The sequence below is a fragment of the Taudactylus pleione genome, unplaced genomic scaffold (assembly GCF_031769625.1).
Source record: "Taudactylus pleione unplaced genomic scaffold, aTauple2 ptg000313l, whole genome shotgun sequence".
NCBI lineage: Eukaryota > Metazoa > Chordata > Amphibia > Anura > Myobatrachidae > Taudactylus > Taudactylus pleione.
In genome coordinates this window covers 5810486-5837216 of record NW_028284714.1, presented here as the reverse complement: position 1 = coordinate 5837216, position 26731 = coordinate 5810486, and the positions used below count along the sequence as shown (strand labels likewise).

Genomic DNA, 26731 nt, shown 5'->3' with positions numbered 1-26731 from the left:
TTGGAAGCTCCGCTTCTGTCGGCGTCCACCTGCCCTGGAACAAGTGTGGACCCGAAACTGCTCCCCAGCCCCGAAGACTGGCGTCCGTTGTCAACAGGACCCAATTTGGAACCCAGAACGGACGTCCCTTGTTGAGGTGGGTCGTCTGTAACCACCACGTAAGGGACAGGCGAACCTCCTGGGTGAGCACAATCGTCTGGGACTTCAGAGACTGAGTCAGCCCGTTCCACTTGGACAGGATCAGGAGCTGCAGAGATCTGGAGTGAAACTGGGCGTATTCCACCATGTCGAACACCGACACCATGGAGCCCAGTAACCTCATCGCCGAGTGTAAGGACACCCGGCGGCTGTGCAGACAACTGCGCACCCTTGACTGTAAAGCAGAGATCTTGTCCTCCGTCACGAAGATCCTTTGCTGTCCCGAGTCCAATAAGGCTCCAAGATGCAGAATCCTCCGAGACGGGATTAGAGTGGACTTCTGCCAGTTGATTAGCCAGCCGTGCCGTTGCAGCAGTGCAATGGTCAGGTCCAAGTGGTGTAACAGGAGCTCTGGAGATCCTGCCACCAATAACAGGTCGTCCAAATACGGCAACATGCGGACTCCCTGCAGCCGCAGAGAAGCCGCCATGACCGCCATCACCTTGGTGAAAACACGTGGTGCTGTTGCCAGGCCAAAAGGTAACGCCCGAAACTGGAAGTGGTCGCTGCTGATTGCGAACCTGAGGAACTGTTGATGGCGCCAAAGAATAGGGACATGCAGGTAAGCGTCCTGTATGTCCAATGACACCAAGTAGTCCCCAGGTTCCAGCGCCAGAATGATGGACCGTAGGGTCTCCATCCGAAACTTCGGGACCCGCAAAGACTTGTTGAGTGCTTTGAGGTTGAGAATCGGACGATATGACCCATTGGGTTTCTGTACCAAAAATAGATTTGAATAGAAACCCTGGCCCCTCTGGGAGAATGGAACCGCCACTATAACTCCAGCCTGGAGCATAGTGTGCAATACCTTCCGCAGCTCCGTAGCCTTGTTCCGGTCTGATGGGAGACCCGTGGTGAAGAAGCGAGCCGGGGGTCTGTGCCGGAAGGAGAGGGCGTATCCGTGAGAAACCACCTCCAGAACCCAAGTGTCTGTCGTAGTGGTCGACCAACACTGGGCGAACTGTAGCAGGCGGCCTCCCACCCTGGGATCCCCCAAAGGGAGGCCCGGACCGTCAGGCCGCAGGCTTGTCATCTGGCTTGGGGGCCGGACGTCTGGTACTCCATGCCTGCTTCCGGGGCTTGACCGATTTCTTAGGGCCAGCCTGTCGAGGAAACGACTGTGGTTTGGGCCTGCCCTGGGCCCTAGATGACCGAAAGGACGATGGTCCCGAACCAGAAGGAGCAGCGGCCGACGGGAGACAGGCAGATTTGGCTGCCGCCAGCGTGGCCACAATCTTATCCAGATCCGGACCGAAGAGAACTTCTCCGGTAAACGGCAACGCTTCCAGACCTTTCTTGGAATCTGCGTCCGCCTTCCAGGATCGCAGCCACAAGGTGCGACGAGCAGCTACCGCTGCTGAAGAAATTCTAGACACCAGAGTACTAATGTCTAGAGCCGCCTCGTTGATGTAGGTGGCCGAATCACGGAGATTGCCAATCAACTCCGCCTGATCGGCCGGACAGTCGGATTCAAAAGAAGCCTCTAATGAATCCGCCCAGCGCTCCATCGCTCTGGCAACCCAGCAAATGGCCATAGCCGGCCGTGCTGCCCCCCCTGCAAGGGAATAAGCGGACTTCAGGCAGATTTCTACCTTGCGGTCCGTAGCATCCTTAAGGGAGGACATGGATGGCATCGGCAATGTGGCACTACGGACAAGACGGGTCACGTGAGAATCCACCTGTGGAGGGGATTCCCACTTCGCAAAATAATTATCCGCGAACGGATAAGCCACCGCCAGGCGTCTCTGCGGCTGGTATCTTTTGCCAGGTTGTTTCCACGCCTCCTCTAAATGGTCCACCAACTGACCCGAAAGAGGAAAGACTGTGGCATCGCCCTTCACATCTTTGAAAAAGGCATACTTAGATTTAGCCGCTGGGGGAACTTCGTCCTCAATCACCAAGGCTGTGCGGACCGCCCGAATAAGTCCAGGAATATATACTTTGGACTTAGCATCAGCGTCCTTAGTATGGAGAGGTTCCTGATCGTAAGGATCTAGAATCTCCCCATCATCAGACGTCCCTTCGTCATCCTCATAAGGAGCGGACAGAGACGCCACCGGCCTTTTATGAGACCGCATCACAGACTCCCCTTGCAACACATCCGACAAGTGCTGTACAGAACTCGTCAGGGAGTTAACCCACGCTGGCTCCTGAGAACCCGGGAGCGGGGAAATAGGGAGACTGTGGGGTACCACCAATTGTCGTGGGAACCCCTGCATGGGTGACGACACCACAGACTGCTGGGACAAACCCATCGGAGTAAACGCGGGCTGCGGAGCTAACTGGCCCACTAAAGCTGTTAACGCCTGAGCGAAACAAGCCCAGTGCGGCTCCTGTACCGGTGCTGTAACCGTAATAGGCCGCGCCATGGACAAACACTGCCGGCAAAGGCCCTCCGCGCTACCCTCCCCCTCCGCTAACGGTACTTTGCACGTGGTACACTGTAGCCGGAGGGGAAAATCACTTTCAGACATGATGGCACCACGTATGTGACCTCTCTCACCAATTAAGTATTAAATAGGCGAGAGACCACCCTGCAGCACCGCACCGCAAGGGCTTTAGCAGAAAGAACAGGGACAGTAATAAAGCTGACAGTTTAGATGAAGAAAAGATTACAGGCAGCAGCGCTAGCACAGTCACATACAATGCAGAGAAATAACAATTCCTGCACTAACAGCGCTGATCACTCAACTACACAGACACAGGGCCTGGTAGGACACAGCGCTGCATACACAGACCTGACCACAGCGGAGGAGAGGTATGCGGGGGGACCCAGACCACGATGCTTCCGTCCAGCGCTTCCAGCAGCGTTCACCATGCGTTCTGGAGAAGATGGCCGCCGAGGAGCAGAGAGGAGGCTGGCCTGGGGGAGGAGCGCTGCCACAGGACCAGTCGGCAGCATGCAGAGAGGGCTGTGTGCAGCGGGGGAGGCGCCGGCTGTGAGACAGGGAAGGCGCGCTCCCCTGGCATGCATTTAACCCCTGGGACGCCGCAGCGCTACCGCTCTGCTGCGGTCCGCTGTCCCAGGGGGTAGTGGAAGCGCAGGTTGGTCGCCTGGCTCCACGCTGCAGCCAGTCCCCAGGGAGCCCCCTGCCTGGGGACTTAGGACCATGTGATCAGCGGGGACCCACCGCGGGACCCCGCTGCTTACCTCTGTCCCCCTTGAATCCGGCCATGGTCCGGAGCATCTGGGGTCACCGCTAGCTGTGACCCCAGACGCCCACCAGCATCCCCGGATCAGTACCGGCGTTCTGGTACCGGCGGGGTGTAGGGAAGACAGCATGGACGTCAGGACTGACTGTCCATGCTGTACATCCAGTTGTGCAGCCACAGCTGCATGAAGAATAAGCTTCAGGGGCTCTTCTAGCCCCCACTCCAACAGGTGCACCCGACTCCGGCCGGGCACCAAACTAAACTGAGGTGCCTTGGCCCGGGGGCGGGGTATAGGAGGGGGACCTAGTGCATCCTGGGAGGCTGAAAGCTTAACTCTTTGGTGCCCTGTGACTGACGTCACACCTATACCCCAAGGTATCCTGTGGATACCCTATGGACCCCGAAGTAGAAAAACCCCATAGTGCCTAAACCTACACCCCCCGTTACCGCACCCTAAACTTAACCCTCCCGTGGGGGTGCCTAACCCTAACCTCCCCCCCAAAACCTAACCCTGCTACGCTCCCTAAACCTAACCCTCCCCCCCGTGTCTAACGGTAAGGGTGCCCCGGACTTACCTCGTTCGGGGTGGCAGGATTAAGATTGGCATCGGTATTTCTACACCTATCTTAAGTCCCTTGTCAGGATTTCCTTGTTTGTATTGAGACCGATGGCATCGCGTCCGCCGGTTTCATAATTACATTCCGTCCTGGGCATGAGCAAAGCAAAAGTCTGCAATCTATGCTTCACACATTGTCATAGTAATCATTCTGCATCAGGCCCTTTATTTCTGCTACAGAACATTGGGGGTGATTCAGCTTAGGACTGAAGTGCAAGCTGCACGCAAGCACCTTTGCAATTCCTAACTTGTAAATATACACGAATGCAACAGGAGGACACCCCCTGCTGCATTTGCGGTCGCAGGCTGGCATAACCATCGCAACCATTGGTCACAATGGTGGAAGGTGCCTCAGCTTACTCAAGCTGGCCGGCTAGCGAGGTCAGGAAACTGCATCCGTGGACACAGCCCCTGGCCTTGCCACTCCCGGAAAATGGCTGGGAACGCCGGCTGCTCCCGCCCCTTAAATGCCTCTGCCTGTAAATCAGGAAGAAGCATAGAAGGGGCTGCGTGCGATCACGTAGGGACTATTCTGCACATTCGCAGTACGGGTCCTGCGCACTTGCGTGCAATGCTGAATTATCCCCATTAACATGAGTCATCTGTAGTCTCCCAGCATTTAGGCACATGTTTTTAGGATTTATCCATATTTCAATATATATTTCTGTTCTTTATCCTAGTTTGCAACTGTGGACTGTCCTAAAAACACTGTAATATGCTTTCACTCTCATTTTATCAACTATCCCAACCTTTGTATTCTCATCAATAATATTACTCACTGTGCTGATTATAAGCGATCATCAAATACTCCATCCTCCTCCACCTGCGGATCTTCTTCTTTTAGCTCTAAACCACAAAGAAATCTTTGAGTGATTAGCTGCTCCGGAACACATTCTGACATAATGAACTTGTACGAAGGGAAAATAACAAATTATGCCACACAGTCAAGGTTAACATTATATAAAAGTGGTCAGCTACTTAATATCCACTGTTGTGTCTGAAAGGGCCAGAATATTGTGTTCACAGCTCTGTTCTCTTACCCTATGGACAACGAGACTACCATGGATGCAAAGTTTAGGGCACAGAATGTTCCTGATGCCTAGCAACAGACTGGGGCCATACTTGCCTAAGCTCCCAGACCTGGGCTTCCCATTCCAGCATCTCCTAGGTGGCAGGGGCAATAACTATACCCAAGGCCCTATAAATCCTCCAGCAAATTACAGCAATTTCACTGGTGTGAACCGCAGAGGAAGAGGAAATGAGGGGGCAGTGATCTTAGAACGAGCTATAAAATAAGAAAGACAGCTGAGATGCAGAGGTCTCAGGTGTACATAAGGTTAGACCTTTGTGCTGCTTAGTGAAGTACAGTATGTGCCATATTTTAGAAGTGTTTTCCAAATCCTGTGATCATGCACCCCCAACAGCTCATGTTTTCTGGATTTCTTTAATCCTGCATAGATGACTGACTCTACTTAGCTGGGTCAGTAATTTCCACAGACAGATAAACCATGAGCTTTTGGAGGGGCATGAGGACTGGATTTGGAAACACTGGTTTAGAATAAGCATTGTACATTAGTACAAGTCTGGTGTAAATGAAATAACGTGATCAGAATGGTCCTTTAGCTATTACAGGTCATTTGTTTGTCGCCCGCTTATCATTAAGCCTAGCAGTGCATCCGTGGCAGTTATTAGTTCCCAGTGTTAGCCAGGGACAGCACCACAACGGCCTAGTGACCACCAGCTCATCGTGGCAATAATGCTGCATGACATTAAGGTTAATGCAAGTGCAGCGTAGTATTATGTAATAATGCTGCATGACTGTAAAGTTACTGGAAGTGCAGCGTAGTATTATGTAATAATGCTGCATGACTAAGGTTACTGCATGTGCAGGAAAGTATTATGTAATAATGCTGCATGACTGTAAAGTTACTGGAAGTGCAGCGTAGTATTATGTAATAATGTTGCATGAGTGTAAGGTTACTGCATATGCAGGAAAGTATTATGTAATAATGCTGCATGACTGTAAGGTTACTGGAAGTGCAGCTAAGTATTATGTAATAATGCTGCATGACTGTAAGGTTACTGCATGTGCAGGAAAGTATTATGTAATAATGCTGTATGACTGTAAGGTTACTGGAAGTGCCGCGTAGTATTATTTAATAATGCTGCATGACTGTAAGGTTACTGCATGTGCAGGAAAGTATTATTATGTAATAATGCTGCATGACTGTAAAGTTACTGGAAGTGCAGGAAAGTACTATGTAATAATACTGCATGACTGTAAAGTTACTGGAAGTGCAGGAAAGTACTATGTAATAATACTGCATGACTGTAAAGTTGCTGGAAGTGCAGGAAAGTATTATGTAATAATGCTGCATGACTGTAAGGTTACTGGAAGTGCAGCTAAGTATTATGTAATAATGCTGCATGACTGTAAGGTTACTGCATGTGCAGGAAAGTATTATGTAATAATGCTGTATGACTGTAAGGTTACTGGAAGTGCCGCGTAGTATTATTTAATAATGCTGCATGACTGTAAGGTTACTGCATGTGCAGGAAAGTATTATTATGTAATAATGCTGCATGACTGTAAAGTTACTGGAAGTGCAGGAAAGTACTATGTAATAATACTGCATGACTGTAAAGTTACTGGAAGTGCAGGAAAGTACTATGTAATAATACTGCATGACTGTAAAGTTGCTGGAAGTGCAGGAAAGTATTATGTAATAATGCTGCATGACTGTAAGGTTACTGGAAGTGCAGCGTAGTATTATGTAATAATGCTGCATGACTGTAAGGTTACTGCATATGCAGGAAAGTATTATGTAATAATGCTGCATGACTGTAAGGTTACTGGAATTGCAGCGTAGTATTATGTAATAATGCTGCATGACTGTAAGGTTACTGCATGTGCAGGAAAGTATTATGTAAGAATGCTGCATGACTGTAAGGTTACTGCAAGTGCAGGAAAGTATTATGTAATAATGCTGCATGACTGTAAGGTTACTGCAAGTGCAGGAAAGTATTATGTAATAATGCTGCATGACTGTAAGATTACTGCAAGTGCAGGAAAGTATTATGTAATAATGCTGCATGACTGTAAGGTTACTGCAAGTGCAGGAAAGTATTATGTAATAATGCTGAAGAATTGTAAGGTTACTGCAAGTGCAGGAAAGTATTATGTAATAATGCTGCATAACTGTAAGGTTACTGCAAGTGCAGGAAAGTATTATGTAATAATGCTGCATGACTGTAAGGTTACTGCATGTGCAGGAAAGTATTATGTAATAATGCTGCATGACTGTAAGGTTACTGCAAGTGCAGGAAAGTATTATGTAATAATGCTGCATGACTGTAAGGTTACTGCAAGTACAGGAAAGTATTATGTAATAATGCTGCATGACTGTAAGATTACTGCATGTGCAGGAAAGTATTATGTAATAATGTTGCATGACTGTAAGGTTACTGCAAGTGCAGGAAAGTATTATGTAATAATGCTGAAGAATTGTAAGGTTACTGCAAGTGCAGAGTAGTGTCATGTAATAATGCTGCATGACTGTAAGGTTTCTGCAAGTGCACCGTAGTATTATGTAATAATGTCACATGACTAAGTTTATTGCAAGTGCAGCACAGTATTATGTAATAATACCGCATGACTGTAAGGTTTCTGCAAGTGCACCGTAGTATTATGTAATAATGTCACATGACCAAGTTTATTGCAACTGCAGCACAGTATTATGTAATAATACCGCATGACTGTAAGGTTACAGCAAGTGCAGCGTAGTATTATGTAATAATGTCACATGACTAAGTTTATTGCAAGTGCAGCATAGTATTATGTAATAATACCGCATGACTGTAAGGTTACTTGTGCAAGTGCAGCGTAGTATTATGTAATAATACCGCATGACTGTAAGGTTACTTGTGCAAGTGCAGCGTAGTATTATGTAATTATACAGCATGACTGTAAGGTTACTGAAAGTGCAGCGTAGTGGTATGCAATAAAAAAATATACAGAAGAGAGCGCTAAATATAATCAATATTTATTGCAACACATAATAATATCAATAGCAATTATGATCAATAAAATTCAATAGCAATGGTAAAAAATGCTCAAAATATATATCATATACCAACTATAAAGCACAACAAAGTTGTTACAATATGGAAAAAATTACTATATGTAATCCAAAGATCACCAGCAATATAATTCAATGGGTAGACATAGATCATAGACTTTTTGCACACCAGTGCTTAGTTGTTTATGCCGAGTATACAGTCAATGAAGGAAAAATTGGGAAATCCAGTGTCCGCAAGCAATAAATATGTAACTTTATAAAGTTGATTGATGGTCACCAGTCGACCTTCTGATGAAACCGTTACAATTTAAGGAACGGAGAAACGCGTTAAGGACTTGGAGTGTCTATACCAACTATACAAATATAATTTTTTTTCCTGTACCAGCCAGTGGACTTATGGTCATACAGTCAGGTGCATAAATATTGGGACATTGACAAAATTTTCATATTTTGGCCTCTATTCACCACCACAATGGCTTTGAAATGAAACAAACAAGATGTGCTTTAACTGCAGATTTTCAGATTTAATTTGAGGGTAATTACATCCAAATCAGGTGAACGGTGTAGGAATTACAACGGTTTCTATATGTGCCTCTCACTTTTTAAGGGGCAAAAAGTAATGGGACTACCAACTCAAAAGCTATTTCATGGACAGGTGTGGGCTATTCCCTCGTTATTTCATTATCAATTAAGCAGGTAAAAGGTCTGGAGTTGATTCTAGGTGTGACATTTGCATTTGGAATCAGTTGCTGTTGTCTCTCAATATGAGATCCAAAGAGCTGTCACTATCAGTGAAGCAAGCCATCATTAGGCTGAAAAATCAAAACAAACCCATCAGAGAGATAGCAAAAACATTAGGTGTGGCCAAATCAACTGTTTGTAACATTCTTAAAAAGAAAGAACGCATCGGACGGCTCAGCAACACCAAAAGACCCGGAAGACCACGGAAAACAACTGTGGTGGATGACAGAAGAATTATTTCCCTGGTGAAGAAAAACCCCTTCACAACGGTTGGCCAAATCAAGAACACTCTCCAGGAGGTAGGTGTATATGTGTTAAAGTCAACAATCAAGAGAAGACTTCACAAGAGTGAATATAGAGGGTTCACCACAAGATGTAAACCATTGGTGAGCCACAAAAACAGGAAGACCAGATTAGAGTTTGCCAAACAACATCTAAAAAAGCCATTACAGTTCTGGAACAACATTCTATGGACAGATGAGACAAAGATCAACTTGTACCAGAGTGATGGGAAGAGAAGAGTATGGAGAAGGAAAGGAACTGCTCATGATCAAAAACATACCACCTCATCAGTGAAGCATGGTGGTGGTAGTGTCATGGCGTGGGCATGTATGGCTACCAATGGAACTGGTTCCCTTGTATTTATTGATGATGTGACTGCTGACAAAAGCAGCAGAATGAATTCTGAAGTGTTTTGGGCAATATTATATGCTCATATTCAGTCAAATGCTTCAGAACTCATTGGATGTCGCTTCACAGTGCAGATGGACAATGACCCGAACCATACTGCAAAAGCAACCAAAGAGTTTTTTATGGCTAAAAAGTGGAATGTTATGCAATGGCCAAGTCAATCCCCTGACCTGAATCCGATTGAGCATGCATTTCACTTGACAAAACTGAAGGGAAAATGCCCGAAGAACAAGCAGGAACTGAAGACATTTGCAGTAGAGGCCTGGCAGAGCATCACCAGGGATGAAACCCAGCGTCTGGTGATGTCTATGTGTTCCAGACTTCAGGCTGTAATTGCCTGCAAGGGATTTGCAACAAAGTATTAAAAAGTGAAAGTTAGATTTAGGATTTAGTTTGTCCCATTACTTTTGGCCCCTTAAAAAGTGGGAGGCACATATAGAAACCATTGTAATTCCTACACCGTTCACATGATTTGGATGTAATTACCCTCAAATTAACCTGGCTTGTGTCATATGCTTAAAAACAGAGTGCAAGCGGCAAGTTGATATCTGCAATTAAGATTTGCAATCGAGTTGGTGACCATCAATTATTGATTATATTTAGCGCTTTCTTCTGTATATTTTTGTATTCCATTTGCTGTATGAGGTGTCCCCAAACACCTCTTTTGAGAGCTGCTTCTATAGCTATTTAACCATATTTTCTATATATAGAGCGCGCCTGATATATATATGCTCTTTGGAGCATATTTATCTTTTGGTATCCAATAATGCTGCATGACTGTAGGGTTGCTGCATGTGTAGCGTAGTATAATACCCCTTTCACATCGCAAAAATAACCCGGGATATTGCCAGGCCGAGGTGCAGTGTGAATGCGAAACCAAAAAAAAATCCTGAGCAGGGTTGAACATGGGAACAAGCTGGGTTGAAGTGCAGTGTGAACGGTCCTTGCCCGGGTTATCTAACCGGGGACTCAGCAAACACCGCTGACTAGATATTCCTGGGTCTCACTTGATGTCAGCAGCCAGACACACAGGCAGCACACTGCAGACAATAGCAGAGGCAGCATTCCAGCAGTCTGAAAGTGTTTATTACCACTACTGTCATTACAGTGATGGCTAATTGGAGTGATGAAGATGTGAACTGTACACTATGCTGCCAGAAGCTGTATCACGCTCTTACTGGCTGAATCAAACAGCAGTAAAGCATAAACACTCATGAACTCAGGGCTACACAGTGGTAATCCATCAGCCATGATTCTTGCAATGCTGTGAGCTGTCCCTACCCCTCTCTTTTGTTCCCTTTTGTAACCTTATCTTTGTGAGCTTGGAAAGTAAATTTTTAATTACATCCACAGGGTTTTACATGGCTGACCCGGGTTTAGTGTGAATAGGGCCAACCCGTGAATAACCCTGGTCGAAGGTGCAGTGTGAAAGGGCTGGACCCGAGTTCAAAATCCCGGGTCAAAGCCGGGTTTGCGATGTGAAAGGGGTATAATGCAGTAATGCTGCATGACTGTAAGGTTACTGCAAGTGCAGTGTAGTATTATACAATAATGCTGCATGACTGTAAAGTTACTGCAAGTGCAGTGTAGTATTATACAATAATGCTGCATGACTGTAAGGTTACTGCAAGTGCAGTGTAGTATTATACAATAATGCTGCATGACTGTAAGGTTACCAGTGGAGTACCCCAGGGATCTGTACTTGGGCCAGTGCTTTTTAATATCTATGTTGGTGATATTGCAAATGGTATTAAAGGGAAACTATGCCTATTTGCAGATGACACAAAAGTATGCAACAGGGTAGACACACCAGGAGGGGGAAAACAAATAACTGAGGATCTAGGTAGACTAGACGAATAGGCAAGAACATGGCAACTACAGTTTAATGTAAAAAAAATGCAAAATCATGCACTTGGGTCTCAATAACCTAAAGGCTAAATATAGTGTCAAGGACTCTATATTGGAAAATACAGAGGAGGTAAGGGATTTAGGAGTCACCATTTCAAATGACTTGGACGCAGGCAAGCAATGCACCAAAGTAATGAGTAAGGCAAGTCAGATGCTTGGTTGCATAGGGAGAGGAATCAGTAGCAGGAAAAAGAAGAGATAATGCCACTGTATAGGTCCTTGGTACGGCCTCACCTAGAATACTGTGCTCAGTTCTGGAGGCCATATCTACAGAACGATATAGACACATTAGAGATGGTACAATGAAGGGCAAGTAAAATGGTGCATGGCCTACAGCACAGAACTTACCCAGAAAGACTAAAAGATCTTAATATGTATAGTTTGGTACAGAGACGGGAAAGGGGGGACATGATAGAAACTTTCAAATACATGAAGGGTTTTAACAAGGGACAGGAAGGAAGCATTCTTCAAAGGAAGAGATGTACAAGAACACGAGAACATGCACTGAAACTGGAAGGAGTTGGGCTCAGAGGAAATTTGAGGAAAAATTACTTCACAGAAAGGGTAGTGGATAAGTGGAATAGCCTCCCATCAGAGGTGGTTGGAGCTAAAACGGTGGAACAATTTAAACATGCTTGGGATAGACATAAGAATATCCTTAAGAGAGACGTAATGAGCAAATAGGGTTGAAGTTGCCAAAGGATAAATGAAAAGGGGCAGACTAGATGGGCCAAGTGGTTCTTATCTGCTGTCAAATTCTATGTTTCTAAGGTTATTGCAAGTGCAGGGTACAGTACTATTATGCGATAATATCACATGACTAAGATTACTGCAAGTGCAGCATCATATTATACAATAATGCTGCATGACTGTAAGGTTATTGCTGGTGCAGCATACTATTATGTAATAATTCTGCATGACTAAGAGCTCTATTTATTAACATTATTTTTACTAAAATAAAGTGAAAAAGGGTGTTTTCACACCCTTTTCACAGTATTTTAGTATCACCTATAGTTATTACAGGGCAATTGGAGTAGAATTCGTAAAATTCTACCCCAACCCCTAAGTATCACTTATTTTTAGTATTCAGATCGCATTTCCCATAATTGTAATGGGAAATGTGATCTGGCCAAAGTTACTAAAAATAAATTGTGAAAAAAATACCTAGGGAGGCCCTGTGATAATAACGCCACCTGGAGGTGGCGTTATCCAGGGTCTCCCCCGGTTACCGGACTCCTGCTCCGCTCTAACGGGGAGAGCAGAGCCGGGAGTCAGTCCCAGTGATCAGCTATTTGGTCTAAACTGACTCCAGGGACCGGTGATTGGGCCTCCGGTGATGTCTCCCCTCTGGTCAGCTGGTCTCCCATAGTGCACTGCGGCCCGGTCATCAGGTGATCGGGTCCCGGTGCAGTATGGGATATCACCTGACCGGACGCATGGAGGACATCACCGGAGGACTGGATCATGCAGGTAAGTGCTATTAAGGGGGGGGCGCAGGGGGTCTGCGATCGCAGGGTGTGGGGCTTAGCGCCGAGGGGAGGGGTAGCAGCGACGGCCGGACGGCGCATGCGCGGGCACTTCGTTACGGTATCTTTTGCGAAAATACCGTAACTAGTGTGCGGAAGGTATTCGCAGGGACAGAGCTTTCTCGCAAACTCTGTCACTGCAAGGGATTTGTAGAAAATCCCTGTGATATTGCCTGAATTCGCAATGCAAATAATATCGATAATATCACGCTACAATATGCATTCAATATGCGGATTGTAGTAAATAGAGCCCTAAGGCTACGTAGTATTATGCAATAATGCCACAAGCAATGTCTGTAAGGTTATTGAGTGCAGCGTAGTACTATGTAATAATTAGGGGTGTGCACCGGCCACTTTTCGTGTTTTGTGTTTTGGTTTTGGATCTTTCTTCGTGTTTTGGATGTGGATTGGTTTTGCCAAAACCACCCTTCCGTGTTTTGGGTTCTGGGTTTTGTGTTTTAGATCTGTATTTTTTTTTTAAAAAAGCATAAAAACAGCTAAAATCACAGAATTTGTGGGTTTTTCTGCTCCTATGCTATTATTTACCTCAATAACCTTGATTTCCACTCATTTCCAGTCTATTCTGAACACCTCACACCTCACAATAGTGTTTTTATGTCCAAAAGGTTGCACCGAGGTAGCTGGATGACTATGCTAAGCGATACGAGTGGGCGGCACAAACACGTGGCCCATCTAGGAGTGGCACTGCAGTGGCAGACAGGATGGCAGTTTGAAAAACTAGGCCCCAAACTGTACATAATGCAAATGCAAAGAAAAAAAAGAGGTGCAAGATGGAATTGTCCTTGGGCCCTCCCACCCACCCTTATGTTGTATAAACAGGACATGCACACTTTAACAAACCAATCATTTCAGCGCCAGGGTCTGCCACACGACTGTGGCTGAAATGATTGGTTCGTTTGGGCCCCCACAAAACAAGCTGGCAATTAATCTGTCCCTGCACAAACTGGCTCTACGGAGGCAAGATGTCGTCCTCATCCACCGATTCCTCACCCTCTTCAGTGTTGTGTACATCCTCATCCTCACAGAGTATTAACTCGTCCCCGCTGGAATCCACCACCACAGGTCTCTCTGTACGTTCTGGAGGCTGGTCTCCCTGGAAGAGTTCATAATTCATTTTTATGAACATCATCTTCTCCACATTTTGTGGAAGCAACCTCCTACGCCTTTCGCTGACAAGGTTCCCGGCTGCACTAAACACTCTTTCGGAGTACACACTGGAGGGGGGGCAACTCAGGTAAAATACAGGGGCCTCCAAATTGCCTCTTTTTCCTGCCAGTACAGGTACGGACTGTCTGACATGCCTACTTGGATGCTGTCACCGAAGTAATCCTCCACCATTCTGTCAATGGTGACAGTATCATATGCAGTGACAGTAGACATGTCAGAAATTGTTGCCAGGTCCTTCAGTACGGACCAGATGTCCAAACTTGGTCCTGCCTGCCCTGCATCACTGCCAGCGGGTTGCTTAGGATACCTAAGTTTTTTCCTGGCGGCCCCAGTTGCGGGAGAAAATGAAGAAGGAGCTGTTGACGTGTCACGTTCCGCTTCAGCTGACAGTGTTTTCACCAGCAGGTCTTTGCACCTCTGCAGGCTTGTGTCGGCTGGAAAAAGAGACACCACATAGGCTTTAAACCTAGGATCGAGCACAGTGGCCAAAATGTAGTGGTCTGATTTCAACAGATTGACCACCCTGGAATCCTGGCAAAGCGAATGAAGGGCTTCATCCACAAGTCCCACATGCCAAGCGGAATCGCTCCGTCTCAGCTGACAGTGTTTTCACCAGCAGGTCTATGCACCTCTGCAGGCTTGTGTCGGCCGGAAAGAGAGACACCACATAGGCTTTAAACCTAGGATCGAGCACAGTGGCCAAAATGTAGTGGTCTGATTTCAACAGATTGACCACCCTGGAATCCTGGCAAAGCGAATGAAGGGCTTCATCCACAAGTCCCAAATGCCGAGCGTAATCGCTCCGTCTTAGCTCCTCCTTCACTTTCTCCAGCTGCTTCTGCAAAAGCCTGATGAGGGGAATGACCTGACTCAAGCTGGCAGTGTCTGAACTGACTTCACGTGTGGCAAGTTCGAAGGGCTGGAGAACCTTGCACAACACGGAAATCATTCTCCACTGCGCTTGAGGCAGGTGCATACCCCCTCCTTTGCCTATGTCATAGGTGGATGTATAGGCTTGATTGGCCTTTTGCTGCTCCTCCATCCTCTGAAGCATATAGAGGGTTGAGTTCCACCGAGTCACAACCTCTTGCTTCAGGTGATGGCGGGGCAGGTTCAAGAGTGTTTGCTGGGGTTCCAGTCTTCGGCATGCAGTTGCTGAATGGCGAAAGTGGCCAGAAATTTTTCGGGCCACCCACAGCGTCTCCTGCACGCCCCTGTCGCTTTTCAGAAACTTCTGCACCACCAAGTTTATTGTGTGAGCAAAACATGGGACGTGCTGGAATTTGCCCAGATGTAATGCCCGCACAATATTGGTGGCGTTGTCAGATATCACAAATCCCCAGGAGAGTCTAAGTGGGGTAAGCCACTGGGCGATGATTTCCCTCAGTTTCTCTTAAGAGGTTGTCGGCGGTGTGCCTCTTACTGAAACCGGTGATACACAGCGTAGCCTGCCTTGGAACGAGCTGGCGTTTCTGAGATGCTGCTACTGGTGATGCTGCTGCTGTTGCTGCGTAAGGTGATACATCTACCCAGTGGGCTGTCACAGTCATATAGTCCTTAGTCTGCCCTGTTCCACTTGTCCACATGTCCGTGGTTAAGTGGACATTGGGTACAACGGCATTTTTCAGGACACTGAGGACACTTTTTCTGACGTTTCTGTACAGTCTCGGTATCGCCTGCCTAGTGAAGTGGAATCTAGACGGGATTTGGAACCGGGGACACACTACCTCCATCAATTGTCTAAATCCCACTGCACTAATGGCGGATACCGGATGCACGTCTAACACCAACATAGCAGTCAAGGCCTCAGTTATACGTTTTGCTTCAGGATGACTGCTGTCATACTTCATCCTCCTCGCTAGGGACTGTTGGAGGGTCAATTGTTTAGTAAAAGTAGTGATGTTCCTACTTCCTCTCTGGGATGATGAACGACTCCCAGCAGCAGCAACAGCAGCAGGAGGCGTAGCAATGCAGGATCCTCCGGAGGAATCCCGGATAGGAGAGTCAGTCATGCCAGTGACATGGCCTGCAGGACTACTTCTGATCCTGACTAAGGAGGAAATTGATGAGGAGGGAGTTGACGGTGTGGTTTGCAGGCGCTTGTATACAACAGGACAACGGGATTTAGGTGTCCCTGGACTGCTTACGGCCTTAGCCAAAGTTTCTGAACTTGACAGTAACTTTTTATGAACGCACTGCAGGTGCCGTATAAGGGAGGATGTTCCTAGGTGGTTAACGTCCCTACCCCTACTTATTTCACCTTTACATATGGTACATATGGCAAGACAGTTGTTGTCCGGATTTGGATGGAAATATTGCCAGACCAAAGAGGTGGAATGTTTGTTCTTCTGCCCAGGCATGACCGTGATGGGTTTTTCCATCCCACGGACAACTGTCTCCCCCGGAGCCTGATTTGAACAAACCACATCACCATCAGAATCCTCCTCGCCAACTTCCTCCTCAGCGCCAGCTACACCAGTATCCTCATCCTGTTGTACTTCAACAGTGACATCTTCAATTTGCATATCAGCAAGTGGACTGTGGGTGCTCCTTTCAGCACTTGCAGGGGGCGTGCAAATGGTGGAAAGAGCCACCTCTTCCCGTCCAGTGCTGGGAAGGTCAGGCATCGCAACCACCACCACACTTGGACTCTCCTTGGGGATTTGTGATATCTTCTTAGAATGCACAGTTCTTCGCTGTGCTTTTGCCAGCTTAACTCGTTTGATTTTTTTAGTGGTCGAAGGGCTTCCATCGTCATGTGAAGCTGAACCACTAGACTTGAACATAGGGAAAGACCTTAGCCATTCCTTGCCACTCCGTGTCGTAAATGGCATATTGGCAAGTTTACGTTTCTCTTCAGATGATTTAAATGTTTTTTTCAAGGTCATTTTCCTGAACTTTATCATTTGGGATTGTATGTGCCCTCTACTATGACATTGGGCATCGTCCTTGGCAGACGACGTTGATGGCATGTTATCGTCTATGTCATGACCAGTGGCAGCAGCTTCAGCACTAGGAGGAAGTGGTTCTTGATCTTTCAATATTTTATTTTTGTCGGAGAAATTTTGGTCCTCCATTTATGTTATATTGATATATATGTGCGGCTAAGGCGCACACAAACACAGAAAATATATTTTTTTTTTTGTTGGAGACTAGTGCACTTTGTGGGTTACACCACCCTTTAAGAAATGAGCCAGCCGGCCTTTTACTTATGGGACACAGGCGCACGCTTGGCGCTGCTCCTTTGTTGATGCACGTGCAGCCACAGTGCACACAATTCACAAACACAGAAAAAAATGTTTTATTTTGTTTGGAGTGCCCTTTGGGGGTTACAGCACCCTTTAGCGGTCAATCCAGCCGGCCCTTTATTTATGGGACACAGGCGCACGCTTGGCACTACTTTGTTGATGCACGTGTGGCTACTGCGCACACAATTCACAAACACAAAAAAATATATTTTTTTATTTTGTTTGGAGTGCCCTTTGGGGGTTACAGCACCCTTTAGCGGTCAAGCCAGCCTGCCCTTTACCTATGGGACACATGTGCACGCTTGGCGCTGCTCCTTTGTTGATGCACGTGCAGCCACAGTGCACACAATTCACAAACACAGAAAATTATTTTTTTTGCACTTGGGGGGAGCACCCCTGATGGACAGAGCACCCCCTGGACAACACTACAGCACCCCTTTAGGACTGGGACACTGCACAGGACTTTGGAGTGGACACAGCCCCTATGGACAACTGACTGCACAACACAGTCCAGCCAGCCCCTATGGACTTTGAAGGAGTGGACACAACCCCTATGGACAACAGCAGCACAGCGCAGCACAACACTACACTACACAGCCCAGCCAGCCCTAACTCCCACCCTCCCTCTTCACTGTCCACAGCCGAGTGAGAAAATGGCGCCAACGCGGGTACCTTATATAGGATCCAAAACCCGCGAGACCCGGAAGGCGGGATGATGACGTTTTGCCTCGATTTCAGATCCGAGTCAGGCGGGAAAAGTCGAGCCTGACTCGGATCGGCCTCGGATCGGGGGGGTTCGGATTTCAGAAATCCGAGCCCGCTCACCCCTAGTAATAATGCTGCATAACTGTAAGGTTACTGCAAGTGTATCATAGTATTGTGTAATAATGCTGCATTGTGTTATACAATAATACTGCATAACTGTAAGAATACTGCAAGTGCCGAGTAGTATGTAATAAAGCTGCATGACTGTAAGGTTACTGCAAGTGCAGCATAGAATTATGTAATAAAACTGGATGACTGTACAGTGGCTTAAGTTCATATCAGGCGCCCGGAGGCTAAATAGACAGTGATCGTACGGTTACTACAAGTACAGTGTAGTATTATGCAATAATGCTGCAAACAATGACTTAACGTTCATTCTTCAGCACCTTGGAGCCTCCATTAAAAGCAAACCCTGGACCATTATAAATCTCTCAAGAGTGTCTCACACTTCTACCTCTTCTGCAGTATGTATATATTATTGTACTATTAATGTGGAATTTACAAATAGTGTGGAATGATGAAGCAAAAGCAAAACTCGAACATTGTACTGTCCAGACGGAATCTGTATGAAATACCGTCGGAAGCTCAACAGGAGGACATCCCGACAGGGGCACGTAAGTACCCTAACACTCCCCTCTCCCCCCCCTAAGCCTCATTTGGTGGTGCCTAACCCTAACCTCCCTGGGGAGTGCCTAACCTTAATCCCCCCACCGGTGGTGCCTGACCCCAACCCTGCATCCTAAACCTAACCTTCCCTGGGGGTGCCTAACCCTAACTACCCCATGTCTAACCCTCCCCAGGAGGTGCCCAACCCTAAGTCCCCCTGGGGGTGCCTGAACCTAACTCTCCTCCCCCCCCTTCCTCCACGGCTACAACCTAAATGCCCCCGGCTTATCTCATTCGGGGTGCCGGCAGTCGGGATTTCAGTGTGGGGCTAAAGAAAGGCGTCGACATTTCGATACCTATCTTTAGTCCCAGGTCAGCCTTCCACAGTAGGAATTTGGCCGGCATTCTGGGTAGCGGTAAATTAACCTCAACCCGTCCAGACACTGCACCTGTGTGAAACAGCTTGTCCTGCTGTGACGCTCAATTGCTGTGAAATTTTGTTGCACTTCTGCCTTCTGGTTAATAATTTTGCTCCAGGAGGGGAGAAGATCCGAGGCATTATTATTATTATTATTAACCTTTATTTATATGGCACCACAAATGTTCAGCAGTGCCTTACAAAGTACATAAAAAATAAGTGCACAAGAAACCAGTGACTTACAGTACAATACAAAACAGGACAAGGATATGGTCTATGCACATTGCTGCATTAGCGATTATAACACTCAAAAAAACCAGCAAGGAGTCAGCAACTAAGTGTTAGATGCCCTTGTGGGGAGTAAGGAGTAGATGAAAGTATAAGTAAGGAGAAGCACATGAGGGAAGAGGGCCCTGCTCGTGAGAGCTTACATTCTAAAGGGGAGGGGCAGACAAACAGGCGTTAGACAAATGGGGTAGACAGGTAGGAAGGAACATGGAATAGTGGGTTCGGATTAGAGCTGGAAGGCTATGGTGAAGAAGTGGGCCTTGATAGTCTGTTTGAAGGTTTGTAGAGAGGTGAAGAGGTTGATAGTGACAGGGAGAGAATTCCAGAGATGGGGAGCAGCATGGTCAAAATCTTGGAGGCAGGAGTGGGAGGCAGTAATCAGTTGGCTGAAGACTGCATGCATTTGTTGAGCAAAGTGTCCAGGCAGGAGTGTGAAGGGAGAAGTGGTCAGAGATATAAATGGGAGAGGATTGGGTAAGGGCTTTGTAAGTGAGTGTAAGAACCTTGAATTGAGTTCTAAGGGGGAAGGGGAGCCAGTGTAGGGCTTGTAGGGGAGGAGAGGCAGATGTAGAACATTTGAAGAGGAAGATGAGCTGAGCAGCACATATTGAGGACAGATTGAAGTGGAGAAAGGTGGGAGTCAGGGAGGCCAGATAGGAGGAGGTTACAGTAATCCAATCTGGAGATGAACAGTGAGTGGATGAGGGTTTTAGTAGTAACTAGGGTGAGAAAGGGTCTGATCCTGGAAATATCTTTGAGATGGAAATGGCAGGACTGTGAGAGGTGCTGAATGTGTGGTTTTGAAGGAAAGGGAGGAGTCAAGGATAACTCCAAGACAGTGCACTTGGGTGTTAGAGGAGATAGTTGTGCCATCAATTGATAATGAAATTGTGGGAGGATGGGAAGATGATCAGCTCAGTCTTAGACATGTTAAGTTTACAAAAGCGCTGGGACATCCAGGAAGAGATAGCAAAGAGAGAGTTGGAGATACCAATGAGGAATGGCGAAAGTGGCCAGAAATTTTTCGGGCCACCCACAGCGTCTCCTGCACGCCCCTGTCGCTTTTCAGAAACTTCTGCACCACCAAGTTTATTGTGTGAGCAAAACATGGGACGTGCTGGAATTTGCCCAGATGTAATGCCCGCACAATATTGGTGGCGTTGTCAGATATCACAAATCCCCAGGAGAGTCTAAGTGGGGTAAGCCACTGGGCGATGATTTCCCTCAGTTTCTCTTAAGAGGTTGTCGGCGGTGTGCCTCTTACTGAAACCGGTGATACACAGCGTAGCCTGCCTTGGAACGAGCTGGCGTTTCTGAGATGCTGCTACTGGTGATGCTGCTGCTGTTGCTGCGTAAGGTGATACATCTACCCAGTGGGCTGTCACAGTCATATAGTCCTTAGTCTGCCCTGTTCCACTTGTCCACATGTCCGTGGTTAAGTGGACATTGGGTACAACGGCATTTTTCAGGACACTGAGGACACTTTTTCTGACGTTTCTGTACAGTCTCGGTATCGCCTGCCTAGTGAAGTGGAATCTAGACGGGATTTGGAACCGGGGACACACTACCTCCATCAATTGTCTAAATCCCACTGCACTAATGGCGGATACCGGATGCACGTCTAACACCAACATAGCAGTCAAGGCCTCAGTTATACGTTTTGCTTCAGGATGACTGCTGTCATACTTCATCCTCCTCGCTAGGGACTGTTGGAGGGTCAATTGTTTAGTAAAAGTAGTGATGTTCCTACTTCCTCTCTGGGATGATGAACGACTCCCAGCAGCAGCAACAGCAGCAGGAGGCGTAGCAATGCAGGATCCTCCGGAGGAATCCCGGATAGGAGAAATCCCGGATAGGAGAAAATATATTTTTTTTTTTGTTGGAGACTAGTGCACTTTGTGGGTTACACCACCCTTTAAGAAATGAGCCAGCCGGCCTTTTACTTATGGGACACAGGCGCACGCTTGGCGCTGCTCCTTTGTTGATGCACGTGCAGCCACAGTGCACACAATTCACAAACACAGAAAAAAATGTTTTATTTTGTTTGGAGTGCCCTTTGGGGGTTACAGCACCCTTTAGCGGTCAATCCAGCCGGCCCTTTATTTATGGGACACAGGCGCACGCTTGGCACTACTTTGTTGATGCACGTGTGGCTACTGCGCACACAATTCACAAACACAAAAAAATATATTTTTTTATTTTGTTTGGAGTGCCCTTTGGGGGTTACAGCACCCTTTAGCGGTCAAGCCAGCCTGCCCTTTACCTATGGGACACATGTGCACGCTTGGCGCTGCTCCTTTGTTGATGCACGTGCAGCCACAGTGCACACAATTCACAAACACAGAAAATTATTTTTTTTGCACTTGGGGGGAGCACCCCTGATGGACAGAGCACCCCCTGGACAACACTACAGCACCCCTTTAGGACTGGGACACTGCACAGGACTTTGGAGTGGACACAGCCCCTATGGACAACTGACTGCACAACACAGTCCAGCCAGCCCCTATGGACTTTGAAGGAGTGGACACAACCCCTATGGACAACAGCAGCACAGCGCAGCACAACACTACACTACACAGCCCAGCCAGCCCTAACTCCCACCCTCCCTCTTCACTGTCCACAGCCGAGTGAGAAAATGGCGCCAACGCGGGTACCTTATATAGGATCCAAAACCCGCGAGACCCGGAAGGCGGGATGATGACGTTTTGCCTCGATTTCAGATCCGAGTCAGGCGGGAAAAGTCGAGCCTGACTCGGATCGGCCTCGGATCGGGGGGGTTCGGATTTCAGAAATCCGAGCCCGCTCACCCCTAGTAATAATGCTGCATAACTGTAAGGTTACTGCAAGTGTATCATAGTATTGTGTAATAATGCTGCATTGTGTTATACAATAATACTGCATAACTGTAAGAATACTGCAAGTGCCGAGTAGTATGTAATAAAGCTGCATGACTGTAAGGTTACTGCAAGTGCAGCATAGAATTATGTAATAAAACTGGATGACTGTACAGTGGCTTAAGTTCATATCAGGCGCCCGGAGGCTAAATAGACAGTGATCGTACGGTTACTACAAGTACAGTGTAGTATTATGCAATAATGCTGCAAACAATGACTTAACGTTCATTCTTCAGCACCTTGGAGCCTCCATTAAAAGCAAACCCTGGACCATTATAAATCTCTCAAGAGTGTCTCACACTTCTACCTCTTCTGCAGTATGTATATATTATTGTACTATTAATGTGGAATTTACAAATAGTGTGGAATGATGAAGCAAAAGCAAAACTCGAACATTGTACTGTCCAGACGGAATCTGTATGAAATACCGTCGGAAGCTCAACAGGAGGACATCCCGACAGGGGCACGTAAGTACCCTAACACTCCCCTCTCCCCCCCCTAAGCCTCATTTGGTGGTGCCTAACCCTAACCTCCCTGGGGAGTGCCTAACCTTAATCCCCCCACCGGTGGTGCCTGACCCCAACCCTGCATCCTAAACCTAACCTTCCCTGGGGGTGCCTAACCCTAACTACCCCATGTCTAACCCTCCCCAGGAGGTGCCCAACCCTAAGTCCCCCTGGGGGTGCCTGAACCTAACTCTCCTCCCCCCCCTTCCTCCACGGCTACAACCTAAATGCCCCCGGCTTATCTCATTCGGGGTGCCGGCAGTCGGGATTTCAGTGTGGGGCTAAAGAAAGGCGTCGACATTTCGATACCTATCTTTAGTCCCAGGTCAGCCTTCCACAGTAGGAATTTGGCCGGCATTCTGGGTAGCGGTAAATTAACCTCAACCCGTCCAGACACTGCACCTGTGTGAAACAGCTTGTCCTGCTGTGACGCTCAATTGCTGTGAAATTTTGTTGCACTTCTGCCTTCTGGTTAATAATTTTGCTCCAGGAGGGGAGAAGATCCGAGGCATTATTATTATTATTATTAACCTTTATTTATATGGCACCACAAATGTTCAGCAGTGCCTTACAAAGTACATAAAAAATAAGTGCACAAGAAACCAGTGACTTACAGTACAATACAAAACAGGACAAGGATATGGTCTATGCACATTGCTGCATTAGCGATTATAACACTCAAAAAAACCAGCAAGGAGTCAGCAACTAAGTGTTAGATGCCCTTGTGGGGAGTAAGGAGTAGATGAAAGTATAAGTAAGGAGAAGCACATGAGGGAAGAGGGCCCTGCTCGTGAGAGCTTACATTCTAAAGGGGAGGGGCAGACAAACAGGCGTTAGACAAATGGGGTAGACAGGTAGGAAGGAACATGGAATAGTGGGTTCGGATTAGAGCTGGAAGGCTATGGTGAAGAAGTGGGCCTTGATAGTCTGTTTGAAGGTTTGTAGAGAGGTGAAGAGGTTGATAGTGACAGGGAGAGAATTCCAGAGATGGGGAGCAGCATGGTCAAAATCTTGGAGGCAGGAGTGGGAGGCAGTAATCAGTTGGCTGAAGACTGCATGCATTTGTTGAGCAAAGTGTCCAGGCAGGAGTGTGAAGGGAGAAGTGGTCAGAGATATAAATGGGAGAGGATTGGGTAAGGGCTTTGTAAGTGAGTGTAAGAACCTTGAATTGAGTTCTAAGGGGGAAGGGGAGCCAGTGTAGGGCTTGTAGGGGAGGAGAGGCAGATGTAGAACATTTGAAGAGGAAGATGAGCTGAGCAGCACATATTGAGGACAGATTGAAGTGGAGAAAGGTGGGAGTCAGGGAGGCCAGATAGGAGGAGGTTACAGTAATCCAATCTGGAGATGAACAGTGAGTGGATGAGGGTTTTAGTAGTAACTAGGGTGAGAAAGGGTCTGATCCTGGAAATATCTTTGAGATGGAAATGGCAGGACTGTGAGAGGTGCTGAATGTGTGGTTTTGAAGGAAAGGGAGGAGTCAAGGATAACTCCAAGACAGTGCACTTGGGTGTTAGAGGAGATAGTTGTGCCATCAATTGATAATGAAATTGTGGGAGGATGGGAAGATGATCAGCTCAGTCTTAGACATGTTAAGTTTACAAAAGCGCTGGGACATCCAGGAAGAGATAGCAAAGAGAGAGTTGGAGATACCAATGAGGAGAGAGGGGAATATGTCAGGGGAGGAAAGGAAGATCAGAGTATCATTTGCATAGAGAAGTTATTGGAGGTCAAAAGAGCTGAGAGTGCACCTAAAGAGGATGTATAGGGGGAGAATAGGAGAGTTTCAAGAATAGAACCTTGGGGAACACCTACTGTAAGTGGAAGTGGGGGGGAAGAGGAGTCATGCGAGGAGACAGAAAAGGATCTGTCAGAGAGGTAGGAGGACAGTCAGGAGAGGGCAGTGTCAGCTGAACTAATTCCCCAATCACATACAGATGTGCCCACATATATCTTATTTCGTTGTGTGTTAATCAGCCCTTCTAGTCGCGCCATGCCATGGCATGGCTCGGTAGCACCGAGCATCTTTAGTGCTACTTTAATCAGCAGCTTCTGCTGATTAAAATGATATACAGCATGTCTATATTCTATGTGCAACTGCGGGTGTATCTGCATGTGAAATGCTACCGAGTTGCATGGTGTTGTAGGTGGACACATCTGTACCTGCACAGGTGAAGCCAGTTAGCTGCTAGTGCTTAGGGGAAATCTCATTATGTTGACGTGTCTTGAAACAGTTATTTAAGTTTTGCCACATATTTGTAACCTGGTTGTTAAATGGTCAATGTAAAATTGCTCTCTAGTAAAAGTGTTTGCTATGCATGGTAACCACATCCAACATCACTAATGTGTAAAAGGGCTGTCTGTGCATGTATTGATTTATAAAGGGTCAGTCACTTGGCATTACGTATGGCCCTGTTGCTGAATAGATAATTATAGTAATAGAGCACATTTCTGAGTAATCAGCTAGGGCCAGACAGCAAATATAGAATAACAGATACGTACAACAACCTTCTTTTAGGGCAAAAGAGCTGATGCGCTCAAAATGACAAATGGGAGCTTCCACTGATGGAAGTGTATTCCCTAAGTCAACTTCAACTCCTGTTTATATGTACTGTAGCCATTCTCAAGCAGCCATGATATAATTATGACATTCCTCTACTGATGCAGTCATTTAATTTTCATCAAGTTTAAGTTGATGCATGGACACCTTGTACAGACATGCCATGGCGTTCAATCGTTCAAATCTGATAGAAAAATCTGACATGTGTGCAACCGTGAATGATGAACGATGCACGTTCACGTTTTTCAGATAACGATATCTGACATCTTATGTGTTTGTAGTCAGATTTGTCAGACTTCATTCATCGATCTTCATTTATCGTTTAAATCGATGTCAACGATGAACGATTTTGTCTAGGTAGCCACTCCCCGGCTTCCATTTTGTGAACTACGCGAAGCTGAGAACACAGCACGAGGAGTTGTAGCTCAGTAGGCCCCAAACACTTCATATAAGGTAAGCTTTTTTTATCTATTTTTCAGCCAGCAGGTCCAAACTGGCCTATGGGGGGCCGGCACCAGCGGGGGCACATAAACCAACATGATTTAAGTTGGGCCAATGAGCGGGAGTGTGGGGCACCAGCGGGGGCTTATTTAAAAAAACAAAAGCATCTATTGTCTTTGGTACAATAGCGGCAGGGAGGGGGGGGGTGGAGACACCTGCGGGGCACATATTTACAAATGGCCATTTCATGTGTTGGGGCCACCAGCGGGGGCTCACAAGCAGGGGGGATGGAGACACCAGTGTGGCCCCATTTACAAATGGCCATTTTATGTTGTCCCTACCAAGCTCTCCACATGTTGACACTGCTGTAGTATTTTTTTTATAATTACTTTTAGGACATGCTGATAACACTGTGATGCATCAATGTTGGTACCACTGCAGTGCAAGTCACTGAACAGTTTCCTTTTGCTACTGTTGTAGTACAGTGGCCGCTCTGTTGCTTACATTACATGAGTCTTAATGCATGGCAGCTTTGACATTTTTCAAATCAGATTCTGGGAACACATTGATGATGAGGGAATGGATGTGAGAGTGGAGGATGTGACAGCTTATGGTCTTAGCCTGGAGCCTGAGGCTGTCATTAATGGCATGGCTGGAAAATTAACTCCGTGCTTTGAAATAACAGTGTATTTTCCATGCCTGAGCTTGCTACTCCATGTATGCATGGTGAGGTGTCTGTGGTTGTGTCGGGAGGAAAACAGGTACGCTAGATAAAATGACTAGTATTTTAGCTAACTTACTATTCAATAACTGTGAATTGGTGCATGTTCAAGCAAATATTTTGCTTCTGGTTAATATTTTTGGTATTATCACAGTGATGGCAGGAAGTTCTACAGGAGCTAGAATGTG

The 26731-nt window shown here is 46.7% G+C and overlaps 1 protein-coding gene across 6 annotated transcripts in view; it reads right to left on the bottom strand.

The window, feature by feature from the left end:
* The window catches only part of RASGRP2 (RAS guanyl releasing protein 2), a 194220-nt gene that overhangs the window by 24659 nt on the left and 142830 nt on the right, over window positions 1-26731 (bottom strand). Inside the window, exon 16 of one of the 6 annotated variants that reach the window (XM_088442510.1) lies at window positions 4747-4813. The exons of the other annotated variants lie outside the window; for them this stretch is intronic. Coding sequence (XP_088298636.1) covers window positions 4755-4813 — 59 coding nt within the window. The 3' untranslated portion in view covers window positions 4747-4754. The remainder of the gene's footprint in view (window positions 1-4746; window positions 4814-26731) is intronic. 6 annotated transcript variants of the gene reach the window in all.